This window comes from Girardinichthys multiradiatus, chromosome 18, assembly GCF_021462225.1.
Source record: "Girardinichthys multiradiatus isolate DD_20200921_A chromosome 18, DD_fGirMul_XY1, whole genome shotgun sequence".
NCBI lineage: Eukaryota > Metazoa > Chordata > Actinopteri > Cyprinodontiformes > Goodeidae > Girardinichthys > Girardinichthys multiradiatus.
Genome location: NC_061810.1, coordinates 50,530,422 through 50,556,090, shown reverse-complemented (window position 1 = coordinate 50,556,090; position 25,669 = coordinate 50,530,422). Strand labels below are relative to the sequence as shown.

General features: G+C 44.8%; 2 protein-coding genes across 4 annotated transcripts in view; both read right to left on the bottom strand.

Moving 5' to 3' along the window:
• Positions 1–4,066: 4,066 nt before the first annotated feature.
• eif4h (eukaryotic translation initiation factor 4h) lies at positions 4,067–20,918 on the bottom strand. 2 transcript variants are annotated; one of them, XM_047392411.1, is made up of 8 exons: positions 20,776–20,918; positions 18,235–18,422; positions 11,584–11,648; positions 11,095–11,191; positions 7,933–8,004; positions 7,502–7,648; positions 7,061–7,176; positions 4,067–4,484 (listed from the first exon to the last, which is right to left on the bottom strand). In XM_047392411.1, exons 1-8 carry the CDS (start codon positions 20,823–20,825, stop codon positions 4,479–4,481), a joined length of 741 nt encoding a protein of 246 aa, XP_047248367.1. In that variant the 5' UTR covers positions 20,826–20,918; the 3' UTR covers positions 4,067–4,478. The 2 variants fall into 2 exon arrangements, with proteins under 2 accessions (XP_047248367.1, XP_047248368.1); XM_047392412.1 differs by lacking the exon at positions 7,933–8,004.
• A 1,081-nt stretch (positions 20,919–21,999) lies between these two features.
• Positions 22,000–25,669, bottom strand: part of ano7 (anoctamin 7) — a 28,521-nt gene continuing 24,851 nt past the window's right edge. For both annotated transcript variants that reach the window (XM_047392629.1, XM_047392630.1), the window contains 6 exons: positions 24,856–25,019; positions 24,574–24,779; positions 24,334–24,479; positions 24,065–24,155; positions 23,799–23,918; positions 22,000–23,684 (listed from right to left, as the gene is read on the bottom strand). In XM_047392629.1, coding sequence (XP_047248585.1) covers positions 23,535–23,684; positions 23,799–23,918; positions 24,065–24,155; positions 24,334–24,479; positions 24,574–24,779; positions 24,856–25,019 — 877 coding nt within the window. In that variant the 3' untranslated portion in view covers positions 22,000–23,534. The remainder of the gene's footprint in view (positions 23,685–23,798; positions 23,919–24,064; positions 24,156–24,333; positions 24,480–24,573; positions 24,780–24,855; positions 25,020–25,669) is intronic.

The window sequence follows — 25,669 nt, the reverse complement described above, 5'->3', positions numbered from 1 at the left end:
ACACATACACAATCATTCTGTCTGTGGATGTCTCCCCAGCAACAGTATCAAAGAAACAGAGATATATTTCATCATTTAATTAAAGAAATGTTTCCCACACGTCTTCAGGAATCTTCAGGGAGAGGAGAACCCTGCCTCCCTAATCCACTGCCAGCTTCTCACGATACAGACAGAAAACACCTGCAACCTTTAACCTTGAATAATAAACACTCACTAGAAGCTACTGTTTAAGGATTTTTCTAACTCTCAAAAGCATAACTAAAAACTCCTAATAATAATCAATATATAAGCAGCAAATCCTAAATATATCTTAGCTTTAGCTACTAATGATAAGGCATTTATATTTCCACAGGGTGTTATGAAGATCATGCAGCTATGGGGGCTCGGCCCAGCCTGAATTTATCACATTTTCATTTCATTATCCTGTCATGCAAAAATAAAAATTCAAATCCTGTCAAGCTTCAATTACAAAGTCTTTTATCACGCTGGACCAAAGTGCTGTCTGGAATAATATATGAAAATATTGGAAATAAAGCACATAACAGAAAATAAAATAAAATCACTCATGCAGTTAAACTTATAAAACAAATAATTAAAACGGTAAATGGCCTGAAGTTTTGAGCGTTTTAACTAGTCTCAGGACCCCAGTGTGCCTTCCACTACAACCAGTTGTCCACCCAGTCACACACTGACAGTGGTGAGCTACATTATAACCACAGCCGCCCTGAACCAGACTGACAGAAGGCAGGATTCCATACAATCGGCGCAAATAATAAAACTAATTTAATACTAATTTTTTATCAACTCTGGATGAGAGCATTTAAAAACAAACTACTTAGTCTCTTAATGTGAACGGCATTAATTTGACCTCCTGTGATAAAGTGAAGAATCTTGGTGTCATCTTGGACCAAGACGGATTATTTCGATTCCATATTTAACAGATTTATTTACATGCATAACATGACCAACATTAGAAATATCGTCTCTGAAGGTTATGCAGAAAAACCAGTTCATGCTTTTGCTGATAATATTTGAATTGTTATCAGAAAAGGCAAAATAAAATGCAGTTAAAAGCCTTCAGCTGATTCAAAATGCTGCAGCAAGAGTTCTGATGAAAATTAAAAAGAGAGATCATATTTCTCCTATTTTAGCTTCCCTTCATTGGCTCCCTGTTAAATCCAGAATAGAATTTAAAATTCTCCTCCTCACATATAAAGCCCTTAATGATCTAGCTCCATCATACATCAGAGATCTGATTGGTCCATATGTTCCTAACAGAGCACTTTGTTCTCAGACTGCAGGTTTACTGGTGGTTCCTAGAGTCTCTAGAAGTAAAATGGGAGGCAGATCCTTCAATGCATTAAATAACATGATGTTCATGCATTTATGCAGCTCAGTGCAAGTAATGTTAGCTACCATCAGCTTCAATAAGACAGGTTGTGTTTACATGCATCCTCCTCCCCTTCAGCCAACATGGCAACACATTTACTTAATCGTCTACTTATTATGGTATAAAATATAAAATGTTCTGTTCATCCAATAGAATGTGAAAAACTGGAAATTGGATGATCTGATAAATTATCAGTGTAAATTATAAATTTACACTGAAAACAACTGAAACAGGAACACAACCCCATCTGTAGCAAAAGGTAATAAAAGACTAGTAACATTTCTTCTTACTTTAACAAATCTCCTAAATGTTCTTAAATACCTAAAGAGGAAACCAGAAGGACAGACACATTAAACAGAGGCTATGAAATAAACATTCAGTTTAATGTGAACAGTACTTGATCAAACTCATTACTTTCTGCTCAGATTATTTACTTCCAAGTGAATTCAGTTCACTTTATTAATATAGAGCTGATTCCCAACAAATGTTGCATTCAGGCATTTTATGAGAAGGATATTTCTATAGAAGCATACAGGTACATCTAGAAAAATAAAATATAATAAAAACTTTCAGTGATTGTCCTGTCCCTCATTTCAGAAAGTGAAATTCATAAATTATATAGATTCATCACTGTCTCTACATGCTCATCCAGGAGGAGTGAATGCTGCAAGTCACTGACTGGATGCAATCTGCTGGGTTTCCTTAGATAGAAAAACTTTTTATCCAATTTGAATAAATAACTGAATCTGACTGAACTGTTTGATAGTTAGGATTAATAGGAATGTATGAACCTGACTGTTGTGAAGAACCTTGAGACGACATGTTGTGAATTGGCGCGATATAAATAAACTGAATTAAATTGAACATACAGTGAAACATTTCAAGCCTTTATAAAACATTACAACACTCGGTACCGAGGGCCCAATCCTTCTCCTCTCGTGAAACACGCATCATTTCGTTACATGAGACCGAGCACAAACCTCAGTGTTTCAGTAAATTTATATGTCAGCCTGGAGCGGCTTTAACTGGACTGAACAGTGTGGTCAGTGGCTGTGATGAAACCATATCTAGTGTGTGTGCAGCAATAAAACTTCTACTTAGGCATTTAATAAGCAGATTACATATTTTCTTTCTATGTTCCTGCAAGGAGACGTAAACTCTAACAAACTCATATTATCCAAGCTTTTTCAGAGCTGATGAAGATGCTGATGGCTGTAGAGAGGAAGGATCTCCTGTAGAGGTCAGTATTACAGATCTGAAGAAGACTGAAGACACTGTTGTACGGCAACCTGATGAAGAGGATGTTCAGGGTTGTCCATTACGTTCTTCATCTTAATAAAGTCTGATTTATTTAGAAACTATAGAAATAGTATTATTGAACATCCTTTTCTGCTTGTTTTACTTGTTAGTTATAAATAAAAAGAAAGTTGTAGTTTTACAGCTTAATAATCCTTCAGTTTAACATTTTCAAGACAGCTTGATCTTCCTACCAAGATTTGTTATATGTTGCTTTGTTGTTCAAACCTTGGTAAATGTTAGTAGCATAACCAAAGGTCAAAGGTTACCGGAAGCCTTGGCAGGGGTTTCTTCCTGTGTTGGCTCCATGAACCATTCATAAAGTTCTGGTTCTGCATCATCCAAACAGCAGCTGCAGCTTTTCACTGAATTCTTATGGTGGATAATCCTAGCTGAGAAGGTCGATGTGTGTAAGGCTGGTATGGAGAAGTCCAATCACTGGAGCAAATGTGGTCCTGATAGCAGATTATGTTGCTCTAACATCTCAGCATCCATAGAAATATTCTTATTAAAACGTGCAAACATTACAGGTAAAACCTGGTGGAATGATCAGAGATTTGCATCCGTCCCACTCGTCTTCCTGAGAACCTGGTCCACTAAGATCATGACAAATCAGGGTCCAGGCAGAGACCTGACGTGTCTGCAGATCCTGCGCTGCAATCATTTTTCAGAAAAAGGCAGCGAGTCATTTGGAGTGATGACCTTCACATCCAGAAAAGCTTTCCTGGGTGAGAGAAAAGTACCTCCTTCCTAATGTAAAGGTGGATCATTGATGCTTTGTGGATGTTTGGCAACAAAAGCATCAGAAGGTCGGTTTAAATTACATGAATGCAGCAAATTTTTAATAAAGGTTGGAAGGAAAACTGCACAGGGGACATATTTAGACGTTACAACAGGACAACACAAAGCTGTTGATGACCACAGCAGGATAAAGGAGGTTCTGGAGATCATCTCATTCTTTTGACTTCGGTATCATTGAGACACTTTAGAGAAATCTCGCAGGAACATCCAAGAATTTACTGGACCTGGAGGCTTTCTGCAGCTTCACCATGTTGTCCTGTTAACTGTTTGATGGCCACAACTGAAACGAGGCTTTTTATTATGTGTCGCTTGGTTTTCTGTCCCCACCTTACATCTATCAAAAGAGAGGGAAGACATTTACTGCAGATGGCTGGACCCTTAAGACTTTCAAGGTTCTTGTGGGTTTACCACAGGTGGAGTTCTATCAGGATCCAGAAGATCACTCAGGTAGAGGGGACACATCTGGGGAAGATTTCTGCACAAGAACCTACACCTTACTGGTTCTGCTGTGGAGATCTTAGAGAGTCTGAAACATCTGGATCCCAGAGCAACCCCCCCATGAAATCAAACACACCCAGGTTGGTGTTGGATGATGATGACACAGTTTTATTGCAATAAACAGAGTGGGTCAAAAAATAAACAAAAAAAGTAGCATATTAAGAAAAACGTCGTCCTTTCACCGGCCCGCTAAAGAAAAACCGCTCTGTCAGACTGAAACCGAACCAAGACCCGGTCCTGATCCACACCGACCTGGAGAAATGGATCTGGTTGTTCAAATCAAAGAAGCACACGTTACAGTTGGAGCTACAAACCAAAGATCCAGCTTTATTGGACAGGAAGAGTTTGGACTTTACAACATTTATCTCTGTGGAAGTCTGCGTCTGATCCACACTGAAACAAACAAAACTTCAAATTTCTTCTGCTGGGTTGGCAACAAGGCGTGTTAGCGCCACCGTCTGGTCAGGAGTCTGTGGCGGAGACTTTAAACGGGTCAGTGCTGCATTCAAAGACAGGTGGAAGCAGAGTCGGAGAGAGGAGACGCAGCACAGAAAGAAGGGGGAAAAAGCAGATATGAATTTAAACAGAACAGTTCAGAATTTCTTTCTTTCCACCTTCAGTCAAGACCTGTTCAGCTAAACATTCAAAACTTCAGAAATCTGCTAACTGAATTAAAAATCTACAAAAAATGAATGATGGAAGAAACGGAAAAACCTGCTCCTTATTTTTTAGCTTTTCTTCTGGGTTTCTGTTAATCCAAAGAACCTCAGTTCTAGTTCTGCTACCAGTTCAGATCGTTAACAGGTTATTATAGAGGACCGGCCAGGATAATCCACATCAGCAGAACCTTCTTCATGTCCTCAACCCAGGACCCAGCCTCAGGTTCTCGAGGTGAGAACCAAAACCGAACCAGAACTGTAAGTGCTGATCTCAAAGTGGAACTAAACACCAAATCAACGATTTTTCCAGATTAACTATAAACTGGGTTTATGTTACTCTGCATTATTTTACATTTTCATGTGAACTCGTTCATATCCGCAATATCTGTCCTAAACCCGTCTTCGTACTGCCCTCTTTGGGTTGAACGGTGGTTACTGCAGTTGAATTTTCCTATTGGATCAAACGGTACAGCTCGGTCCATGTCTACATCACAGCGGGAATAAATCCATCTCACTCAGACACTCGCTCCCATAACGAGTCAGGAGTCGGACCTGCGAACGTTGATCGTAGCGTTTTATGCTTTATACCTTCGATCAGATGCTTTACTGTGGATAATATAAATTTACATAGAAAGTTTGTTGCAGCTTTGAACGTTAGCCCAAGTTACCAATGATGCTGCTAACATCACTTTACCACTCAGAAACTGGACCCATTCTGTCCTCCACTGCCTCGGCTTCGAGCATCAGCACCGTGAGCTAGCGACTCGGGTCGGTAAGGCTCAGGCCTCCCTCGACCTCCGGTGACTAGGAGGGTGATAAATACTCCACTTGAAAAGATCTATCAACGTCGCTCTGCTCACTCTCCATGTTTCAGGTTGTCAAATTAAACTAACTGCCACTTTGCCTTGTCCTCCTGACCACACCCCCACTTAACCCCATCCACTCATCCCCACACTTGGCCACACCCCTCATTTGTTCTTAGCACCGCCCACTTTAGGGGGGTTACGCTTTTTCATCAGGTTTAGTTCCACTTTAAAACCCAGAGTCTGTTTTGCTCCAGAACCCGACAGCTCCTAATGTTCTTAGTGGTCCGTCTCTGTAACTGCACTTACTGAAGTGGGCTGGTACTGACCTGGAACCGGTTTTTCTGGTCCAGAGATGGCGCTTAGGCAAATAAAATAAAAAATAAAAAAACAGCTGCAAATTTAGGGCCCGAACTAGAATTAGAACCAGTACCAGAACGGGATTAAAGCTGTTAGTACCTTCACCACCCAACTCTCAAATAATCTTTGCTTCATCCAACATCTAGAAATCAGCATGAGCGCCACCGTCTGGTGAGAAATAAAACTTTTTCTCTGGGAAATTTCCCCTAAAAACTGAACAACTATTCTGGAGAAGAGAAGAAATTCCCAGTTATGTTTTAGGCATAATTAATACAGGAAAACCAAAAGAAAACTGGGAACATTCTTCAGTTTTCAATGTGGATCAACAGACCAATCAGTAGTGTGAACTATGTCCCATTCTGAAACCTGATTGGACACAACAGGTTGGCCCCTGGTTGAAACAACCAATGAGAGAAGGCCAGTGAGCCACACCCCTCACCATGTGACCTCATCAGGTTCACCTTCAGGTTCAGGGTTTTCTGCCTTCAGACTATGGTTTAATTTTCCAGGAGATTCAGAATTTTCCCTACTTAACCTCAGTGGACCTGAATGCAGCGTTTCTCAGCAGTGTGCAAAGGAAATCCTACAGTCAGTGAAGGCAACGTTTCTCAGCCCTCCACCTGAACAGGTGGGAACAGATATCAGGGAAATATTACATGTTTTTGTCCTTTCAGGCAGCTCTGCTGCAGATACCTGAATAGGCGGAGCCTGTAGATTAAACCCCACCCCTTCAATAAATAAAAACCATCAAACAGAGAAATAAAAAGAGAAAATCTGATCGGTCACCATGGAAACGTTAAAAAAGAGGGCAGGTGCCAAGAAAAGAATTGTCTATGACTTGACCAGCGAGGTCTAAGGGGCGGGTCTGGAGCAGGTCTGACCTGCTGGGGGCGGGGCTACAGGAGGATGCAGGTATGACATCACAGTAAGCGGAGGTGAGGTGGCGGGACAGAACCCCAGAGATTGGACATGCATCGACGAGCTGCTCGCTGCGTGTGTTTACAGGTGTGTTACTGAACAGAGTGTCCGAGTGAGTTTCCCATTTATTCCCACTAAAAATAAATATTCTGCTCCAACAGGAAGAAGAGGAGGAGGTCGGCGTCCCCTCGCTGTCCGTCCATCTATCTATCTGAAGGAATGCTAACTGTGCCGCTCCAATTGTCCTGTTATTTTAACCCAAAGTACAATTACCCTTTGACCCCCCCCCCCCCCCCGAGGCATTCAGTCTCTTATGGTTTTTCCTTTGAGATCACCTCTTCTCGCGGCTTAGCTCCACCGAAGATGGCGGAGTTCGGGTTGGCGACCTGGTTGAGCGGTTCAGAGACGGTTCGAGGTTTCAGCTGGAGGCGGGGCCGCTGTGCACGCTCCTCTGCAGACACACACACACGGGTCTTAATGTCAGGATCAACTGAGAACTCACCACAGATCTTAACATGCACTTGTTATCACCTAAACTGTGTCAAACATGAATTTTTATTTTTATTCTGAGAGCTTTATTTTGAAAGTCCAAGGAATTCTCAGTATTAACATAAACCTTCAGAGATGATACAATAACCACAATTAGACGGGCTCTGTGGATTGGTTTAATGCTGAATCACTGGTTGCTATGGTGATTCCCTCCTTAAATAGAAACCTTTCTGAGTCCATCAGTGATGTTCAGATCATTTAAAGCTAGAAACAGTAGGTGGTACCACCTTCAGATGGTTCCCTGAAATCTGTCGTTCCTCCGCGGGGCGGTACGTCTCTGAAGCGACCCATTCCTCCACCTCCTCGCGGCCTGTCGCCAGGACGACTGCTGCCGCCTCGACCCCGCCCCCCCATGTAGTCATCGTCTTTGAAACCTGCAGAGACAAGCAGAAGGGTGAGTCAGCTGACAGCCTGAGGAACGCGCTGGGAAGATGATTGAGAAGGATGATGGGACACAACAGAGGGTGCTCCAGCACTGTTCGATGAGCTTCACTGTCACCTGCTGGACAAATGGAGCAACTGCACTGGTAACTGATTCAATAATTATTCTGATGCTGTTCTCAAGAAGTTTGTTTCTTATTGTTGTAGTAAACTTCAGCCCAGCTAGCAACCTTCTGATTGGCCAGCTGGAACCTCCCACTGCATTATTTGAGCCCACCTCCTCCTTGCTGGTCGTAGAAGTCCTCTCGCGATTCCCGTCCTCCACCTCCTCCTCGAGAACCTCCTCGTCCTGCAGATGACATGGGAGTTTAAACCGGCAGGAGGAGAAAGGAAGAAAAGGAGGAGAGAGGGAAGGGGGGAGAGACAGAGCAAAGGAGGAAGATGGGGAGAAGAGGGGGAGAGAGGAAGAGCAGTAAGAGGGAAGGTGGAGAGGAAAGGAGGAAGAGTATAAGAGAGGAGATTAGAAGAAAAGAGAAGGAAGGACTATAAGGAGGACAGAGAGGAGGAGTCAACATCTCCTACCCTACTAGAAGCAGCTTAAAGCAGAGAGGAGGCGGACCTTGTTAGTGGTTCATCAGCCAATCAGAGGAGGAGTTAGAAGGAAGCAGCAGTGAAGCTCTGAACACAGAAGCTGTTATTGGTCAGTCAGAGGAAAGGATGTGAGGGAGTGAAGATGGAAGGATGAAGAGTTTCTCCTCCTCCTCAGAGTCAGAGCTCAGAATGAAAACCAGACAGTTTTATGGATCTTCTTTAAGGTTTCAGTTTAAGTTTCTGCAGCAGAACAGAACCAGAGACAGCAACCTGGGTCAACTGTTCTCCAGGCTTTCTGAAGGTCTTACAAAGCTTCTTTGGACCGGACCTGTGAGGAACGAGACAGAGTGAGGAAGAGCTGCCCCTTCCTCACATAATGCTGCGCACTGCCGGTCAGCTGGCTAAAACAAGACTGCAACACAAATTCAGCTCTTTGGACACATTTCTGGCCATGAAAAAGTAGCATGTGTTGGAGCTACAGCAGCGCCACCTCTCACCAGTAAAATACACAGCTCAAAAAATAAAGTGAACCCTTAAACAACACAATTTAACTCCAAGTAAATCAAACTTCTGTGAAATCAAACTGTCCACTTAGGAAGCAACACTGATTAACAATTAATTTCACATCTTGTTGTTCAAATGAAAAAGACAACAGGATGAAATCTTTGGTGATTATCAAGACACTCAATAAAGGAGTGGTTCTGCAGGTGGGGACCACAGACCACTTCTCAGTACCGATGCTTTCTGGCTGATGTTTTGGTCACTTTTGAATGTTGGTGGTTCTTTCACACTCGTGGTAGCATGAGACGGACTCTACAACCCACACAAGTGGCTCAGGTAGTGCAGCTCATCCAGGATGGCACATTAATGCGAGCTGTGGCAAGAAGGTTAGCTGTGTCTGTCAGCGTAGTGTCCAGAGGCTGGAGGCGCTACCAGGAGACCGGCCAGTACACCAGGAGACGTGGAGGAGGCTGTAGGAGGACAACAACCCAGCAGCAGGACCGCTACCTCCACCTTTGTACAAGGAGGAACAGGAGGAGCACTGCCAGAGCCCTGCAAAATGACCTCCAGCAGGCCACAAATGTGCATGTGTCTGCACAAACGGTTAGAAACTGACTCCATGAGGATGGTATGAGGGCCTAACGTCCACAAATGGGGGTTGTGCTCACAGCCCAACACCGTGCAGGACGCTTGGCATTTGCCAGAGAACATCAGGATTGGTAAATTCACCACTGGTGCCCTGTGATCTTCACAGATGAAAGCAGGTTCACACTGAGAACATGTGACAGACGTGACAGAGTCTGGAGACACCGTGGAGAGAGATCTGCTGCCTGAAACATCCTTCAGCATGACCGGTTTGGCAGTGGGTCAGTAATGATGTGAGGTGGCATTTCTTTCTCCATGTGCTCACCAGAGGTAGCCTGACTGCCATTAGGTACCGAGATGAGATCCTCAGACCCCTTGTGAGACCATATGCTGGTGTGGTTGGTCCTGGGTTCCTCCTGATGCAGGACAATGCTAAACCTCATGTGGCTGGAGTGTGTCAGCAGTTCCTGCAAGATGAAGACATTGAAGCTATGGACTGGCCCGCCCGTTCTCCAGACCTGAATCCGATTGAGCACATCTGGGACATCATGTCTCGCTCCATCCACCAACGTCACGTTGCTCCACAGACTGTCCAGGAGTTGGCGGATGTTTTAGTCCAGGTCTGGGAGGAGATCCCTCAGGAGACCATCCACCGTCTCATCAGGAGCATCTCCAGGTGTTATAGGGAGGTCATTCAGACACATGGAGGTCACACACAATACTGAGCCTCATTTTAACTTGTTTTAAGGACATTACATCAAAGTTGGATCAGCCTCTAGTGTGTTTTTCCACTTTAATTTTATGTGTGACTCCAAATCCAGGCCTCCATTGGTTCATAAATTTGATTTCCATTGATGATTTTTGTGTGATTTTGTTGTCAGAACATTTAACTTTATACAGAACAAAGTATTCAATGAGAATATTTCATTCATTCAGATCTAGGATGTGTTATTTCAGGGTTCCCTTTATCTTTTTGAGCAGTGTATACCCCACATCTAATTATTATAACTGCAATAATCCGCCTGAATAACATTCAGCAGCAGGGTGGTTAATGGGAGACAAATAAAAATAAGGGGAATGTCGGTCAGAGCCAGTCCGACTTTGGGACTTCGTTTGCTTTTTCACTCAGTTTTGGTTCAGTTCTTAACTTCCTAAACCAGCGTATAACCACACTGCAACTTGGTAGTTTTACTATGACAGAACTCAGTACCTATGAGTCTGAACACCATGAGGAGGTTCTGGTGGCAACTGGATGCAACTCAAGCTTATAAGAATGTTGGACCTCAGAAACCAGTTAAGGTCTGAAAGGAACGTTTCTGTTTTTAAAAATCTGCTGATATGTTTCATCCAGTTCCTCGTCTGCTGGATGTTCTTCTAGGAGTCCGTCTCATTTCTCTGCGTCGGTTCTAACTACCCAAAGATAGGAGTCTGGTTGGGGGCTCGTCCGAGATCTTTAAACATTACAATCAATGCAGATTTTTTCCTCAGTGTTCCCCCAGATAGATATTCTAAGCAGCGTGGTGCGCCATCTAGCTTTTGAATAAAAATGTGCGTGTTTGATCCAATCTGAGGCTGGCAGATAACTGTTTGCATGTTGGTTTCTTCACACGTGACATCACACACAGTCCCTGATCTCCTGCTGAAGTTTCCACTCAGCTGCTAGATTCTCCAAACATTCCTTCAGCCCACGTCACACACCAGGATCACATGCACAGAAGACACCAACAGCTCCCACCACCTGCTGGAGATTTGGCGCTCATACCTCTATTGTCGTCTTTCCTGAACCCGAAGCCGCTCCCTCCTCGTTCTTGCCTTCGTCCCTCTGCGATGTCCACCCTCAGTGACCTCTCGCCTAGCAACTGCAGAGGTCACATTGGTCACATTAGCCTTACTTGACAGCACTACAGCACGACAAGTTTGAGTTCCAGATCATTAGAACCTAAACTTTAGTCTGGATTGTGTCTCTGAGTGGATTAGGATAAGGTGTCAAACATCAGTCCTCGAGGGACGGTGTCCTGCAGCTTCTAGATTTGTTCCTGGTCCATCACACCTGAATCTGATAGCTGGATTACCTCCTCTGTGTGAAATAAATTTCTCCAGAGTCCTGCTAATGAGCTAAATATTTCAGATTCAGGTGTGCTGGACCAGGGACACATCTAGAAGCTGCAGGACACCGTCCCTCGAGGACACCTCTGAGGTAAAGGGTCCAAATCTTGTGCTGCTCTTTAATATTAAACCAGCAGATACTCACAGCGCCATCATATGCCAAAGCTTCTTTTAGAGATTCCAAATCTTCAAACTCAACATAACAAAACCCTGAAAGAGACAAAAACAGAAAGGACTCGGTGATTTACTTTGTCTTAACGGTGACTTCCTGTCTCCAGAAAATTACTCTAACTAGTTCCTCTATTCCTCCTATTCAAGAACAACTTTAATGAAGTGTTTAATCAACAGTTTCTCAATACATTTTTAGAAAAATATTTTCATAATTATTATAGTTTCCTAGAATAAATTGTTAATGTCATAAATGTATTTAGAATTTTTATTAAAGTATTTTATTCAAATTTATATTTAGGTATAAAACCTATTCATAATATTTCTGATCGTTTTTATGTGTAATTTTATTAATAGATTTCATTCATTAGTTGTCATTATTAAAATAGTACATTTCTATTATTTATAAATAACTATTAACTAAAGAAAATGACTATTGATTTATTTAAATATGTTTTTATTTATTTTCTTCTCCTCCTTGAACCGTCACCTTAACGTGGTGGAGGGGTTTGAGTGCTCGAATGATCCTAGAGGCTATGTTGTCTGGGGCCTAAATGCCCCTGGTAGGGTCTCCCATGGCAAACAGGCTCTAGGTGACGGGTCAGACAAAGAGCGGTTCAAGAACCCCTCATGAGGACTATACGATCGAGGCACGTGACGTTGCCTGGTACGGCGGAGCCGGGGTCCCACCCTAGAGCCAGGCCGAGCCCGAAGTACAGACGCAAGGCCATCCCCCAGTGGGCCCACCACCAGCAGGGGGAACCGTGAGGGACCGGTGCAAAGAGGATTGGGTGGCAGATGAAGGTGGAGACCTCGGAGGCCTGATCTCCGGATGCTTAGCCTGGCTCTAGGGACGTGGAATGTCACCTCACTGGGGGAAAAGGAGCCTGAGCTTGTGCGGGAGGTCGACAGATATCGACAGAAATAGTCGGGCTCGCCTCCATGCACAGCGTGGGCTCTGGAACCCATCTCCTTGAGAGGGGTTGGACTCTCTTCTACTCTGGAGTGGCCCACAGGGAGAGGCGGCGGGCTGGTGTGGGTTTGCTTGTTGCCCCCCAGCTCAGCCGTCTCGTGTTGGGGTTTACACCAGTGGATGAGAGGGTCGCATCCCTGCGCCTTTTCAGGTTGGGGAGAGGTCTCTAACTGTCGTTTCAGCCTAAGGGCCGAGCAGTAGTGCAGAGTACCCGGCCTTCTTGGCGTACCTGTCGGGGTTGCTGGATAGTGCCCCTCCCGGGGACTCCATTATTCTGCTGGGGGACTTTAACGCCCACGTGGGAAACGACAATGACACCTGGAGAGGCGTGATCGGGAGGAATGGCCTCCCCGATCTGAATCCGAGTGGTGTTTTGTTATTGGACTTCTGTGCTAGTCACGGGTTGTCCATAATGAACACCATGTTCAAACATAAGGGTGTCCATCAGTGCACTTGGCACCAGGACACCCTAGACAGGAGGTCGATGATCGACTTTGTTGTCGTATCATCAGACCTTCGGCCGCATGTTTTGGACACTCGGGTGAAGAGAGGGGCTGAGCTGTCCACTGATCATCACCTGGTGGTGATTTTGATCCGCTGGAGGAGGAGAAAGCCGGACAGACTTGGGAGGCCCAAGCGCATAGTTAGGGTCTGCTGGGAACGTCTGGCGGAGCCCTTGGCCAGGAATTTATTCAACTCTCACCTCCGCGAGAGCTTTGACCAGATTCCAGGGGATGTTGGAGACATATAATCCGAGTGGACCATGTTCTCCGCATCTATTGTCGATGCTGTTGCCCGAGAGGAGAGTCCGGCCGATAGTCTAACCTCGGCTTCAGGAGGACCAGTGTGGTTTTTGTCCCGGCCGTGGAACACTGAACCAGCTCTATACCCTCTACAGGGTACTCGAGGGTTCATGGGAGTTTGCCCAACCGGTCTACATGTGTTTTGTGGACATGGAGAAAGCATTTGACTGTGTCCCTCGTGATGCCCTGTGGGGGGTGCTCCAGGAGTATGGAGTCAGGGGCCCTTTATTAGGGGCCATCCGCTGTCTGTACAAGTGGAGCAGGAGTTTGGTCCGCAATGCCGGCACTAAGTCAGACTTGTTCCGGAGAGACTTGGGAGGCCCAAGTGCATAGTGAGGGTCTGCTGGGAACGTCTGGCATAGCCCTGAGACAGGGACATATTCAACTCCCACCTCCGGGAGAGCTTTGACCAGATTCTGAGGGATGTTGGAGACATAGAGTCTGAGTGGAGCATGTTCTCTGCATCTATTGTCGATGCTGTTGCCCATAGCTGCGGCTGTAAGGTATGGGGTGCCTTTTGTGGCGGCAATCCCTGAACACGGTGTTGGACACTGAGAGTAAGGGACGCTGTCAAGCTGACGAAGGAGTCATATCGGCTGTGGTTGGCTTGTGGAACTCCTGAGGCGGCTGACGGGTACCGTGAGGCCAAGCAGAGGCAAAAACTCGGACCTGGGAGGAGTTCAGTGAGGCCATGGAGAAGGACTACCGGTTGGCCTCGAAGCGATTCTGGCAAAGGGTCCGGTGCCTCAGGAGGGGGAAGCAGTGCTTCGCCAACACTGTTTAAAGTGGGGGTGGGAGGCTGCTGACCTCGACTAGTGACATTATTGAGCGGTGGAAGGAGTACTTCGAGGATCTCCTCAATCCTGCCATCACGCATTCCCCGGTGAAAACAGAGGCTGGGGACTCGGGGTTGGACTCTTTCATCACCCAGGCTGAAGTCACCGAGGTGGTTAAAAAGCTCCGCGGTGGCAGGGTTTCGGGGGTGGATGAGATCCGCACTGAGTACCTCAAGTCTTTGGATGTTGTAGGTCTGTCATGGTTGACACGCCTCTTCAACATTGCCTCTGGACTGGCAGACTGTGGTGGTGGTCCCCCTTCATAAGAAGGGTGACGGGAGGGTGTGTTCCAACAACAGGATCACACTCCTCAGCCTCCCTGGTAAGGCCTACACCAGGGTATTGGAGAGGAGAGTTCCGCTGATAGTCGAACCTCGGCTTCAGGAGGAGCAGTATGGTTTTCGTCCCGGCCGTGGAACACTGGACCAGCTCTATACCCTCTACAGGGTACTCGAGGGTTCATGGGAGTTTGCCCAACCGGTCCACAAGTGTTTTGTGGACCTGGAGAAAGCTTTGGACTGTGTCCCTCGTGAAGCCCTGTGGGGAGTGCTCCAGGAGTATGGAATCGGGGGCCCTTTATTAGGGGCCGTCCGGTCCCTGTACGAGCGGAGCAGGAGTTTGGTCCGCATTGCCGGCACTAAGTCGGACCTGTTCCCGGTGCATGTTGGACTCCGGCAGGGCTCCCCTTTGTCACCGGTCCTGTTCAGAACTTTTATGGACTGGATTTCTAGGCGCAGCCAAGGGCCAGAGGGGGTCTGGTTTGGGGACCGGTGGATTTCGTCTCTTCTTTTTGCAGATGACGTGGTCCTGCTGGCCCCCTCTGGCCAAGACCTACAGCATGCACTGGGGCGGTTCACAGCCGAGTGTGAAGCGGCTGGGATGAAGATCAGCTCCTCCAAGTCTGAGGCCATGGTACTTGACCAGAAAAGGGTGGCTTGTCCTCTTCAGGTTGGAGGGGAGTTCCTGCCTCAAGTGGAGGAGTTTAAGTATCTCAGGGTCTTGTTCACGAGTGAGGGAGAATGGAGCAGGAGATCGACAGACGGATCGGTGCGGCTGCCACAGTAATGGGGGCGCTGTGCCGGTCCGTTGTGGTGAAGAGAGAGCTGAGCCGAAAAGCAAAGCTCTCGATTTACCGGTCGCTCTACATTCCTACCCTCACCTACGGCCATGAACTTTGGGTCATGACCGAAAGAACGAGATCCCGGATACAAGCGGCTGAAATGAGCTTCCTCCGTAGGGTGGCCGGGCACTCCCTTAGAGATAGGGTGAGGAGCTCGGCCATCCGGGAGGGGCTCGGAGTAGAGCCGCTGCTCCTCCACATTGAGAGGAGCCAGTTGAGGTGGCTCGGGCATCTATACCGGATGCCTCCTGGACGCCTTCCTCGGGAGGTGTTCCAGGCACGTCCCACTGGTAGGAGGCCCAGGACACGCTGGAGGGACTATGTCTCTCGGCTGGCCTGGGAACGCCTTGGGCTCCCCCTGGAGGAGCTGGAGGAGGTGTCTGGGGAGAGGGACGTCTGGGCGTCTCAACTGGGTCTGCTGCCCCCGGGACCCGGTCCCGGATAAAGCGGAAGACGACGAGTACGAGATGTTTTTATTTCTTTTTCTAAAATATATATTTTCATTACTTCTTCACTTTATTTGTGAAAGAATACTTTAATATTCTGCTGTTGACCCAAAAAGCTGAGTTTCTGGTCCGGTAGGAACCATGTAGACCCATTGGGTCTTCAGACAACTGCTTACAGGTATCTCCCAGTACCTACTCAGCCCAGTTCGTCTCTGCTCTACACCGTTTGATTTCGGATCCACAGTCCGAAAAGGTAACTTGATGTGATTCATAGACACAAACAACAACAATGGAGGACCTGCTGCTCTATGGCTGCTGTCAGGCTCAGAGTGACAGAAGATACGGAGAAGGCTGCAGACAATTAGATGAAGCATCTGGATCAGTACCGGAGAGAGAGGGAAGACATGGAGCGGTACCATGTGAGGGTAAGCTACCTAAAGCTAGCCTGCTATAGTGGACATATCAGAATCAGCTTTATTGCCAAGTTCGTACATACAAACAAGGAATTTGACTCAGGTACACTTTGCTCTCTGGGTTTTTAAATATATTTATGCATATACCTTTATGTCCTTAAAAATACATATAAACAAAGGTGCATTTGTAACATCTGTATGCTGTTGTTTTGTTCTCTATTGAATGTTCAACAGAGAAACAGCCTGGGGGAAGAAACTGTCTCTGTGGCGGCTGGTTTTAGTGCTCTGTAGCGCCACCTGAAGGTAAAGCTCTGAACAGTTTATGTGCAGGGTGTGTGGGGTCTGCAGAGATGTTAGCAGCTCTTTTTCTGACCCTTGACCTGTATAAGTCCTGGATGGAGTGAAGGTCAGCTCTGATTATTCTCTCTGCAGTCCTGATTATTCGTTGCAGTCTGGACCTGTCCTGTTTGGTGGATGATCCAAACCACACTGAGATGGATGAAGATATGACAGACTGAATGATGGCAGTGTAGAAGATGACCAACAGCTCCTGTGGAAGGTTGAACTTCTTGAGTTGCCTCAGGAAGTACAGTCTCTGCTGGGCCTTCTTCTGAACAGTGTCTATGTGTGAAGACCATCTCAGGTCCTCAGAGATGGTGGTTCCTAAGAACCTGAAGTGGTCCACGGCCGATACAGCGTTGTTGAGGATGGTGAGGGGGGTGTATGGGGGTGGTGTTCTCCGAAAGTCCACCACCATTTCCACAGTCTTGAGTGGGTTGAGTTCCAGGTAGTTCTGACTGCACCAGTGGACCAGCCGATCCACCTGCTGTCTGTATGCAGACTCATCACCGTCCTGGATCAGTCCAATGACAGTGGTGTCGTCTGCAAACTTTTCACGGACGACCCGTCTGTGGTCCAGTCATTTGTGTACAGAGAGAAGAGGAGTGGGGATAGAACACACCCCTGGGGGGCACCAGTACTTATTGATCTGGATCGGGAGAAGATGCTCCCCAGTCTCACCTGCTGCTGTCGGTCCATCAGGAAGCTGTTGATCCACTGACAGGTGGAGGCTGGGACGTTGAGCTGGGTGAGCTTCTGGTGGAGGATGTCTGGTATGGTAACTCAGTTTATTAGTTTATTAGAGAGTTTATTAGTTATTATAATATGCTGTGAGTACTGACGGCGCCGCCTACCCAATCAGTGGCCGACAGTCTTCTGACGTCATGTTTTCAGCGTCAGTCGGCTCAGTTGGAACCGCATCCAACCAGGTACTAAAAACAGTAACGGTTCCACGAAGCTATTAATAATAGAAAAGCCTAAAAACTGAGTAAAGCCGGGCTGAACCACACTGAGTAGGGACTAGAGGAAAGGGGCATCAGGACCAGAACCAAACCAGGGGAGGCAGTATTTAGTTTCTCTGCTCCTCAGTTCTACAACAAACTTCTTGAAAACCTGAGATGAGCAGAAACAGTTGGTTCCTTTAAATATGACTGAACCGTTTCAGCCTTGAACATCCGACTGTTGGCGCCACATGAATAAACTCGCATTCATTGCTAATTATTATAAACTGGAGTGGAGATTCTTCTCTGTGCAGCTATTCACAAGCAATCATTTATATTACTGGGTCACACCACTGAATCAATAAATTCTGGTGGTCCAACCACTTCCACGGCTGCAGGTTTGGAGAATCTTGCCTGGACTGCAGAGTCCTGAACTCAACCTTCTTGAACAGCGCTGGGATGAATCAGAGCGGAAGCTGCAGTTCTGGTTCTGATCCAACTATGAACAAACTCCTAAACCTTGGAAGATGTTTACAGAATAGTTCAAGTTGCTGTTGCTGGCAACGCTGGTCCATCAACAAACTGGACCATAGAAATTAAGAACAGGATGTCATCAAAGTTCATGTTCATGTAGAAGCAGACAAATGTTTCCATACATAATTAATGGTTTTTAAATCTTATTAAAATCTTTCCCTAAACATTCCCAGATGCTCCGAGTGTCTGAAGAATAAGAAAAAGAACAATAACATCCGATCACCTTTGAACTTGTCTGTCTCTTTGTCTCTGACCAATCGCACGCTGCGGATGTTGAGCTCTTTGAAGATGACGTCGATGTCGCCCTGCACCGTGTTGAAAGGCAGGTTTCCCACATACGCTGTGAACGGGGGCTCTGTGGGTAGCTCCTTCTGCTTCCTGGGGCCTCCAGGCCCACCACCGCCGCGGGGTCTAAGGGGGACGGACCACAGAGACGAGCGTGAGACTCTGAGGACCAACCCTGGCTCGGTGTGATGATCAACACCAAAAGCAGAAATCCTCAACAGATCTTTGGATTTTTCTGTATAATCTGATAATTTCCTGTTTAAACACTCGATGAATCAGACAATTACAGGAAATAAAACATGTAAACCGGACTTGTTGTTGCAACCTGCAGCATGAAGATGTAAGACAACAACATGGAGTAGCTGGTAGAAAGTCCAAACCCAGCAATCTGACTCACTGCAAACCCATTCATTTCAGGACCAAACTGTCTGTAAATCTGTTTAGTTTAATGCGTGAAGCTGATTTAGGAGGAACATTACTAAAATCAATTTCTAGGTTTCAGGAGCAGAAACTTCTGATTTTTATTTAGCCTTTAGAATAATAATCACCGCCAAGAGAAAAGATGCAATAATCTTTGATCCCTTCGTGTTTTATGTTGTTTATCCGACTTCAACCTTTCCCTGCGGCGAGAGCGTCTCCAGGTAAACAAAGTGACGACTACCTGAGCGACCAGGTAGTCAAAGAACTGCATCAAGCTGTCAACACATGCTCATCTATGAGTATAAATTAAAAACTATCGATGCACATCAGGAACATCCAGATAGCTCCAGAACTGCTTTGGTATCACCTAAAGTCCTTCAGCATTAAACTAGATCAGCTCCCACAGCTTCCTGAGATCCAACAGATCTCAACTCGAATGATGAGGAACTCTCTAGGTCCAGCTTCCATCTTCTCAACATGTTAAAATCATGTGTGTTTCTGTTGCTCTGCAGAGCAGCTCTGATCAGGCTGCTGCTCACGTTTCAATAAAGATCTAATTAAATAAAAAACATTAAAATCATTCAGTAACATTTCCATTTATAATAGATTTTATATATAAATATTAATGTCCTGAAACCACAATAACTCCACAATGTGCAGCATCCAATGGAAGGCTCACACACACACACACACACAGTAAAATAAAGATTCAAATAAATGTCCAAACTGAACTGAGTGGGAAAGCAATTAAACACAATCTGGCTGGATTGATGCACAGATCTGTTGTTTCTCATTTAAACCAGTGCTCCTCATGTTTGTCTCCTAAGGACAACAGCAGCTTCATTTATCATCTATGAATAGAAACTGGTGGCTGAACACATTTGGTCCTTCAGTTCAAATGGAAATGGTGACTTTTGTTAAAAGTCAGAGAATAAAGAGCTGATGCCCAACTGTGAGCTTCTAGTCGCCAGTTTTCAACGGATGTTTTGACTGGAGTGGAAAGAAATCCCTTTAGACTCCAAGTAAATATGATATTCATCATTTAATAAACTGTCCCATGACAGCTTTCCTTTTAAAATCAGACCAAATATCAAGGTTTGTTGCAACATTTCTGCCCAAAACTGGGAGATCAAAGAATTTCTACCTTTATTATTTGTCCTGCAGGTGAAGTTTAATGAGAAGATGCTCTTATGCAATTTGCTGTGTTTCCACACATTTAGATATTGACGAACTTAATCATATTTAAATACATTTTTATTGCAACAAACTTTCTGCCAGTATTAATTTCTCCCACTAGAACTTCTGAATGAAGGAAGACGCAGAAGTTCCACTAATAGAAGATGGTCTAAAACGATAAATTAGGAAAAACAGACCTTATTAAATTAAAGAATGTTAATTTGGTTTTTATTTTTAATTAAAGCGTCGGTTTCAGGATTCTAAATTTATGGCTCAGCCGCCGATATTTGAATCAATAATCTGGTTGAACGGGAACCTACGGAGTAACAAGGCAGCGAGCCGACCAATGAAAGATGCAGACATCCAGCAGAAAACAAACTGGTTTTCAAGTAAAACCAGTTTAACACCCGGAAACCAGCAGCTCTCTAACCCTGACCACGTTAACCCCAGGGTATCGGTAACTGATCCTCAGCCTCATGTTTGGATGCCTCTGCGGACACATGATGCAGCCATGCGGGCAGCCTGCAGCTGCAACCCGGTTCCACCTAAGCCTCCACCTGCCGCGTCTCTGGTGCCACCCGGTACCTGGACCCGTTCACTGTTACAAACCCCGATCAGAACCACACTGTTCTGAACGGCGATTGATTCGCCACATCACTGCATTGTTGAAGCGGTTAGCTCCAGGATCCCCGGTGTTTCCCGGCCGCCCTCACCGGCCTCCCCACACCCCAGCGCGGCCTGGTCAAAGAGCACAGAGGCTCAAAGAGCTCAGAACCGAGAGTTAATAGAACTGGTCCAGCCAGAGTGTGTGGCCAGGATTCGGAGCCGGGAATCAGAAGAAGCCGGTCCGGCTGTACGTTTGGGTTTCGGAGCGGGCACTCACCCTCTGCCGCCCCCAAAGCTGCCGTAGGCCCGATCATCGTAGTCCGCCATTACTGCTGCTGTATCTGAGAGGAAGGTCCTACACGTCACAGCCGAGCGGGTTCAGCTGCCCGCTCAGCGCCTGACCGGAAACAACACAAGCAACTAAACTAAACTAAACTAAACTAAACTAGACTAGACTAGACTAGACGAAACCAGACTAATCCAGGCTAAACTAAATAAAACTGAACTGATGTGACCTGAACTAAACTAACGAAATTACATGAAAAAATAAATTAAATAATAAAACAATGTTTATGAACATAATGAAGTAAATAAAGTAAAACTAATAATACAAATATAAAATTACAATTTAAGAAAATAAATGAATAAAATAAAAAAATTTAAAATAATAATTAGATGGAGTATTAAAATCCTTTTTGACAAAATGAAGTAAAATTTAAAAAAAGTACATTAGAGAAACCAAACAAAATTACATAATACCTAAGGAAATACTTATGTAATGAAATCATAAAGACAAATAAAATAACGTGACACCAGCATAAATGTGTAATTTTTTAAAAAGGATTTACTGTGTTAAATCTAAATGGTCAGAAAAATTAAAATTGATTAGACTGATTTGATTGTAAACTGGTTAACAATGAATTTATTGAACTTTAAGAAACTTAGTAACCTTTTTTCTATTACAGTTCCACTTTAAGATCGGGGCTTTTACTAGATACCTGGGAGCTTGAGGGTTCCTAGGACTGCACTTCTCTCAACACCCTTCTGGACAGAGATCTCAGAGGTTTTTCCTCTAATCTGCTTCAGCCTCTTTTCCAGTTTGGGGGTCAAAGCACCCGGTCCCCGAAAACCACCACCACTACTGTACACAACATCTCCATTTCGTCTTTGAGTCCTCTTATTTGTCAGTATTCTTGTGTTCACGTCTCCCACTTTGATTATGGGACCTCCAGCACGTACCTGGCATAGATTTCCCTGCATGCTCTTGCAGCGACTCGGTTATGGCCTTCCTTGTGTTCTTTGCTTACCTGCATATCACACCGAGCTGTTTTTTGCTGGACGTCTTCATGGAGATCTTGCCTTATGTGGTAGACCATTGCCCTTGTGTACTGGTCCTTCAGATGGCTTCACAAAATCTTGGACCTATATGTACAGGTTATTTTAAATTAATCTGATGTATTGTGAATTATGTGAGTGAAAATGAAACAAGTTTAAAGCCTAATAATCATTGGTTTCTTTATTGGAACAAAAAATTAATAATTTCACATTTTGTTTCTTTTATTGATTAAGCATTAGTAACTGCCTGTTAACCTCCTAAGAAAAAATGTAAATAAATTTATTCACATGTAACATTCAGAATTTTGCAGACGATATTGACAATTAGCCTTTACATGAGTAAAACTATAAATGTTTCCAAAAATCTACCTTCACTGACAAATAGTTCAGCAGCCAGAGGGAGTGGACATAATTTAGTCCACATGCAGACTAGTTTCAGTAATTATTAGTTAATTTGATAAGGAAAAGATCAACAAATGACCAACACCTAAACATTCATAACCTAAGCCTAAATTCAAAATGCCTGTGAGGGGATGTAAATGGTTTAGTTTGCAAAGAGCTGATGTGTCTAGAATGGACACTATGGGGCATAAGTTCTGCTGTAAAGTCAAAGTTTTATCACGCGATTGCCAAAGTTATTAAGTGCTTCCACCTGAAAATATTCTTGCATGTCTTAGCTTTACACAAGTACCAAAAGTTTGCATGTAGACCTTATAACTGTTGAGCTATACTTGATTTATTTATGTAATTAGAGTGGAAATTGCTCTAATACCTCCATGGGCTTAACAAGTTAAGGTATACTTATTTGCTGTAGCGAGCCCTGAACAAGGAGCCTCCTCCTCCTCCAGTGAACCATCCGACAGCCTGTCAGAACAGAGGGTAAAGGTCAGGAGACAGAGAATGCCTCATTGACACATCTGTTGGTGTCTACACCACATCAGCTGGATTAGGTGTTCATCCAAAGTAAAGGCTTCCTTAACACCAGAGTAGAGATGGATGTATTTGGAGTGGTGCTGAAGTCACGAGGTGTATACTGATGTTGTGGTGGTGTATGATTGGTCACATGACCATCGATCATGTGCCATTTCATTTTCATGGTTAGATAATAAAACTGTAATATTTCAACATTAACATCATAACTCAGTATGAGAGCTTTTTTAGAGGTTAATGACCGTTATGACTGTTATAGTGCAAAAACAAAAACGTCTCAAATATTATGGCCAAAATATTTTAAAATATAATAAACACCTTTAAATACGCCTTAGTTCAGTGTAACAGCAGAATAAACGACTTGGAACACCTTGAAAATGTGGTTTTTCAGAACCACATTTTCCTTTTCTGTGCTTCTACTTAAAGCCCTGCTCTGTTAGAGGTAGTTCTTCTAAAGTCTTAAGAGGCTTTCAGCTCTTGGTAGGTCACGTTTCTGAGAAGAATTACTATTTGGGGCTGTTAAATTAACAACATCTTATAGGTTTCTGAGTCCAGATGTGGAAGCTCATGATGAGTGTCAGAAGACAAGAGTGGGAAGATGCAACTTTTGCATTGGCACACAGTTCTATGACATGTTGAAAAGCTGGATTTTCTTATACAAGTCTATCAAACATCCAGAAGATCCAGAAGAAACCCCTATTCTACAGGTTGAAGAACATCTGTATCAACCTGTCCCAAAACAATCAGGACTGATGCAGGGGGGACTTAATGTCAGCAGCTGCTTATTGGATCTGTTTCTTCTGGAATTTCCTTCAGAGCTAGAGGATGGGAGTCACTCCCTGGTTGTGGGACTCTGGATCCACGCTGACGCAGGTTAGACAGAATGTCCTTGTCATCTGGAATCATGGTTCTCCCCAAAGACTGGAAGTACACAACAAGCTATATGTAAAAATATTTCTGCCAAACACACAGTGACCAAGACCAACTGACAGGCTTAAAAAAAATTGAACGACTTTAATGTCTTAAATGTTGGACCTGATTCTCAGCCAGCGCCTCTTTAGCCATGTAGTGCTCTCTTTTCATCTTCATCTCCACCTCTTCAGGAATGTCAGAAACCATCATGTCAATCAGTCGGCCGATGAAGAAGACCACATGCTGAGGTACAAAGATGGTAAAACACTCATCATCAAACACAAGCACACAATGGCAGTTTCTTTCACACACCTCTGATGGATTTCTCACACTACAAGAAGTTTCTCCAAAGAGGTTTATGACATGAACAGACTGTGAGTGACACAGACCTCAAAGATGATGACAAAGCTGAGTCGTATAGCCAGGAGGTGAAAGTACTCCGGCAGGTATTCACCTTTATCGTCCCTGAAACTTTGATACCTGCAGAAGACGATATAAACAGACGTTAAGATCAAAACCTGGATGGATGGATGGATGCATGGATGGATGGATGGATGGATGGATGCATGGATGGATGGATGGATGGATGGATGGATGCATGGATGGATGGATGCCTTGGCTCTTTCTTTCCCTCCGATCGTGAGCAGCAAGCCATTACCTGCAGGAGGTGTTGTGGTGCTGCTGGGAGTAGCTTTGTGGAGATGTTGCCAGGGTGAAGTTAACGAAGCCGCTCAATGTGTTATCTCTGGTGTAACGGTAGTACAGCCGTGGCACAAAGGATGAGGTGAAGGCAATGAGAAAAGCCTGGAAACACATTTTGGAAAGTTCAGGTCATTTTTTCTCCCTCAGGAATGCTGCACCTGGTGAGGATGAGGTCAAGCTGAGATTGAAAACTTACATTGCTGAGGACGGCCGTGTGTGTGATGAACTGCAGGATGGGAAACCAGATCCCAATATCCTGAGCTCGCTCCACCACCGGGCGGCGGTATTCTGTCACGAACTTCTGAGCGTCCAAACGGATCTCCACCCAGTTGTTGATGAGAGCGAAGAGTGGAGCAAGAGGACATGCTGCCACAAAGATGGTGATGAAACCAAACTGAAGAACTGAGAAGGGCAACGACGGGTTTTAGATAAAACACAATGTCATGGAGACTATTTTTACATTTGAAGCTTTGGTTACCCATCTCCAGATATTCACTGAAGAGTCCCTCACAGACCAGGAGCTGGTAATCTGCCTCCCAGGGTGAAGCGTCCTCCTCAGTCTGAGACTCCTCTCCTGCTGTGTCCTTCTTCTCCTTCAGTTGGGGATGCATTTTCTTCTTCTGCCACCATGACTTTGCCTTCCTGCCAAAACAAGAAGTCTTCTGCTTCATTTGGAATTACATACAGAATAGTCGACCTGTCTTTGCATCAGTCTAGACTAAAGCTGTTGTCAGTCGTGAGAAACTCCTTATGACCCTGGTTAGCACAGAGTATCTTTAAGGTTTTCAAGGGGAGGCTTTGGAAACTAGATTCTCCTCTATTGGAGTAAGTGTGCCCATTCTTGGAATTTAAAATGTCTTAAAGCTGCAGACCTTATCAATAACCCATATTTCATGAGACTTCTTAGCAGGATTTCATTTGGGAAATTATAAAAACACATTTTGTAATCTGTAGCCTCAATAGAAGTTCCTTAATCCCTTCCTGTCTTCAAACAGGTTCCCCAAGGAGCAGTGATTGGCCCCTTATATTCAGAAACTCCTGTTCACTTAGATACACAACTGTACCTCTACCAGATGAAGCTGCAGTCTTAACATGTCTATCAGAGACAGCCTTAGTGCTCTTGGTACAGGCCCTGGTTCTTTCAGTGAGAGTCCAACAGTTGATTCAGAACCTGGCAGATCATTTGCTGTTCCTCATGTCCCTCCTATTCTAATTGGACTGTTCTGGCTCCTAATGTCTGTTAAAATCAAGTCCAATACCTGAATGGTGCCTACCGAGGGACCTCTGGGTCT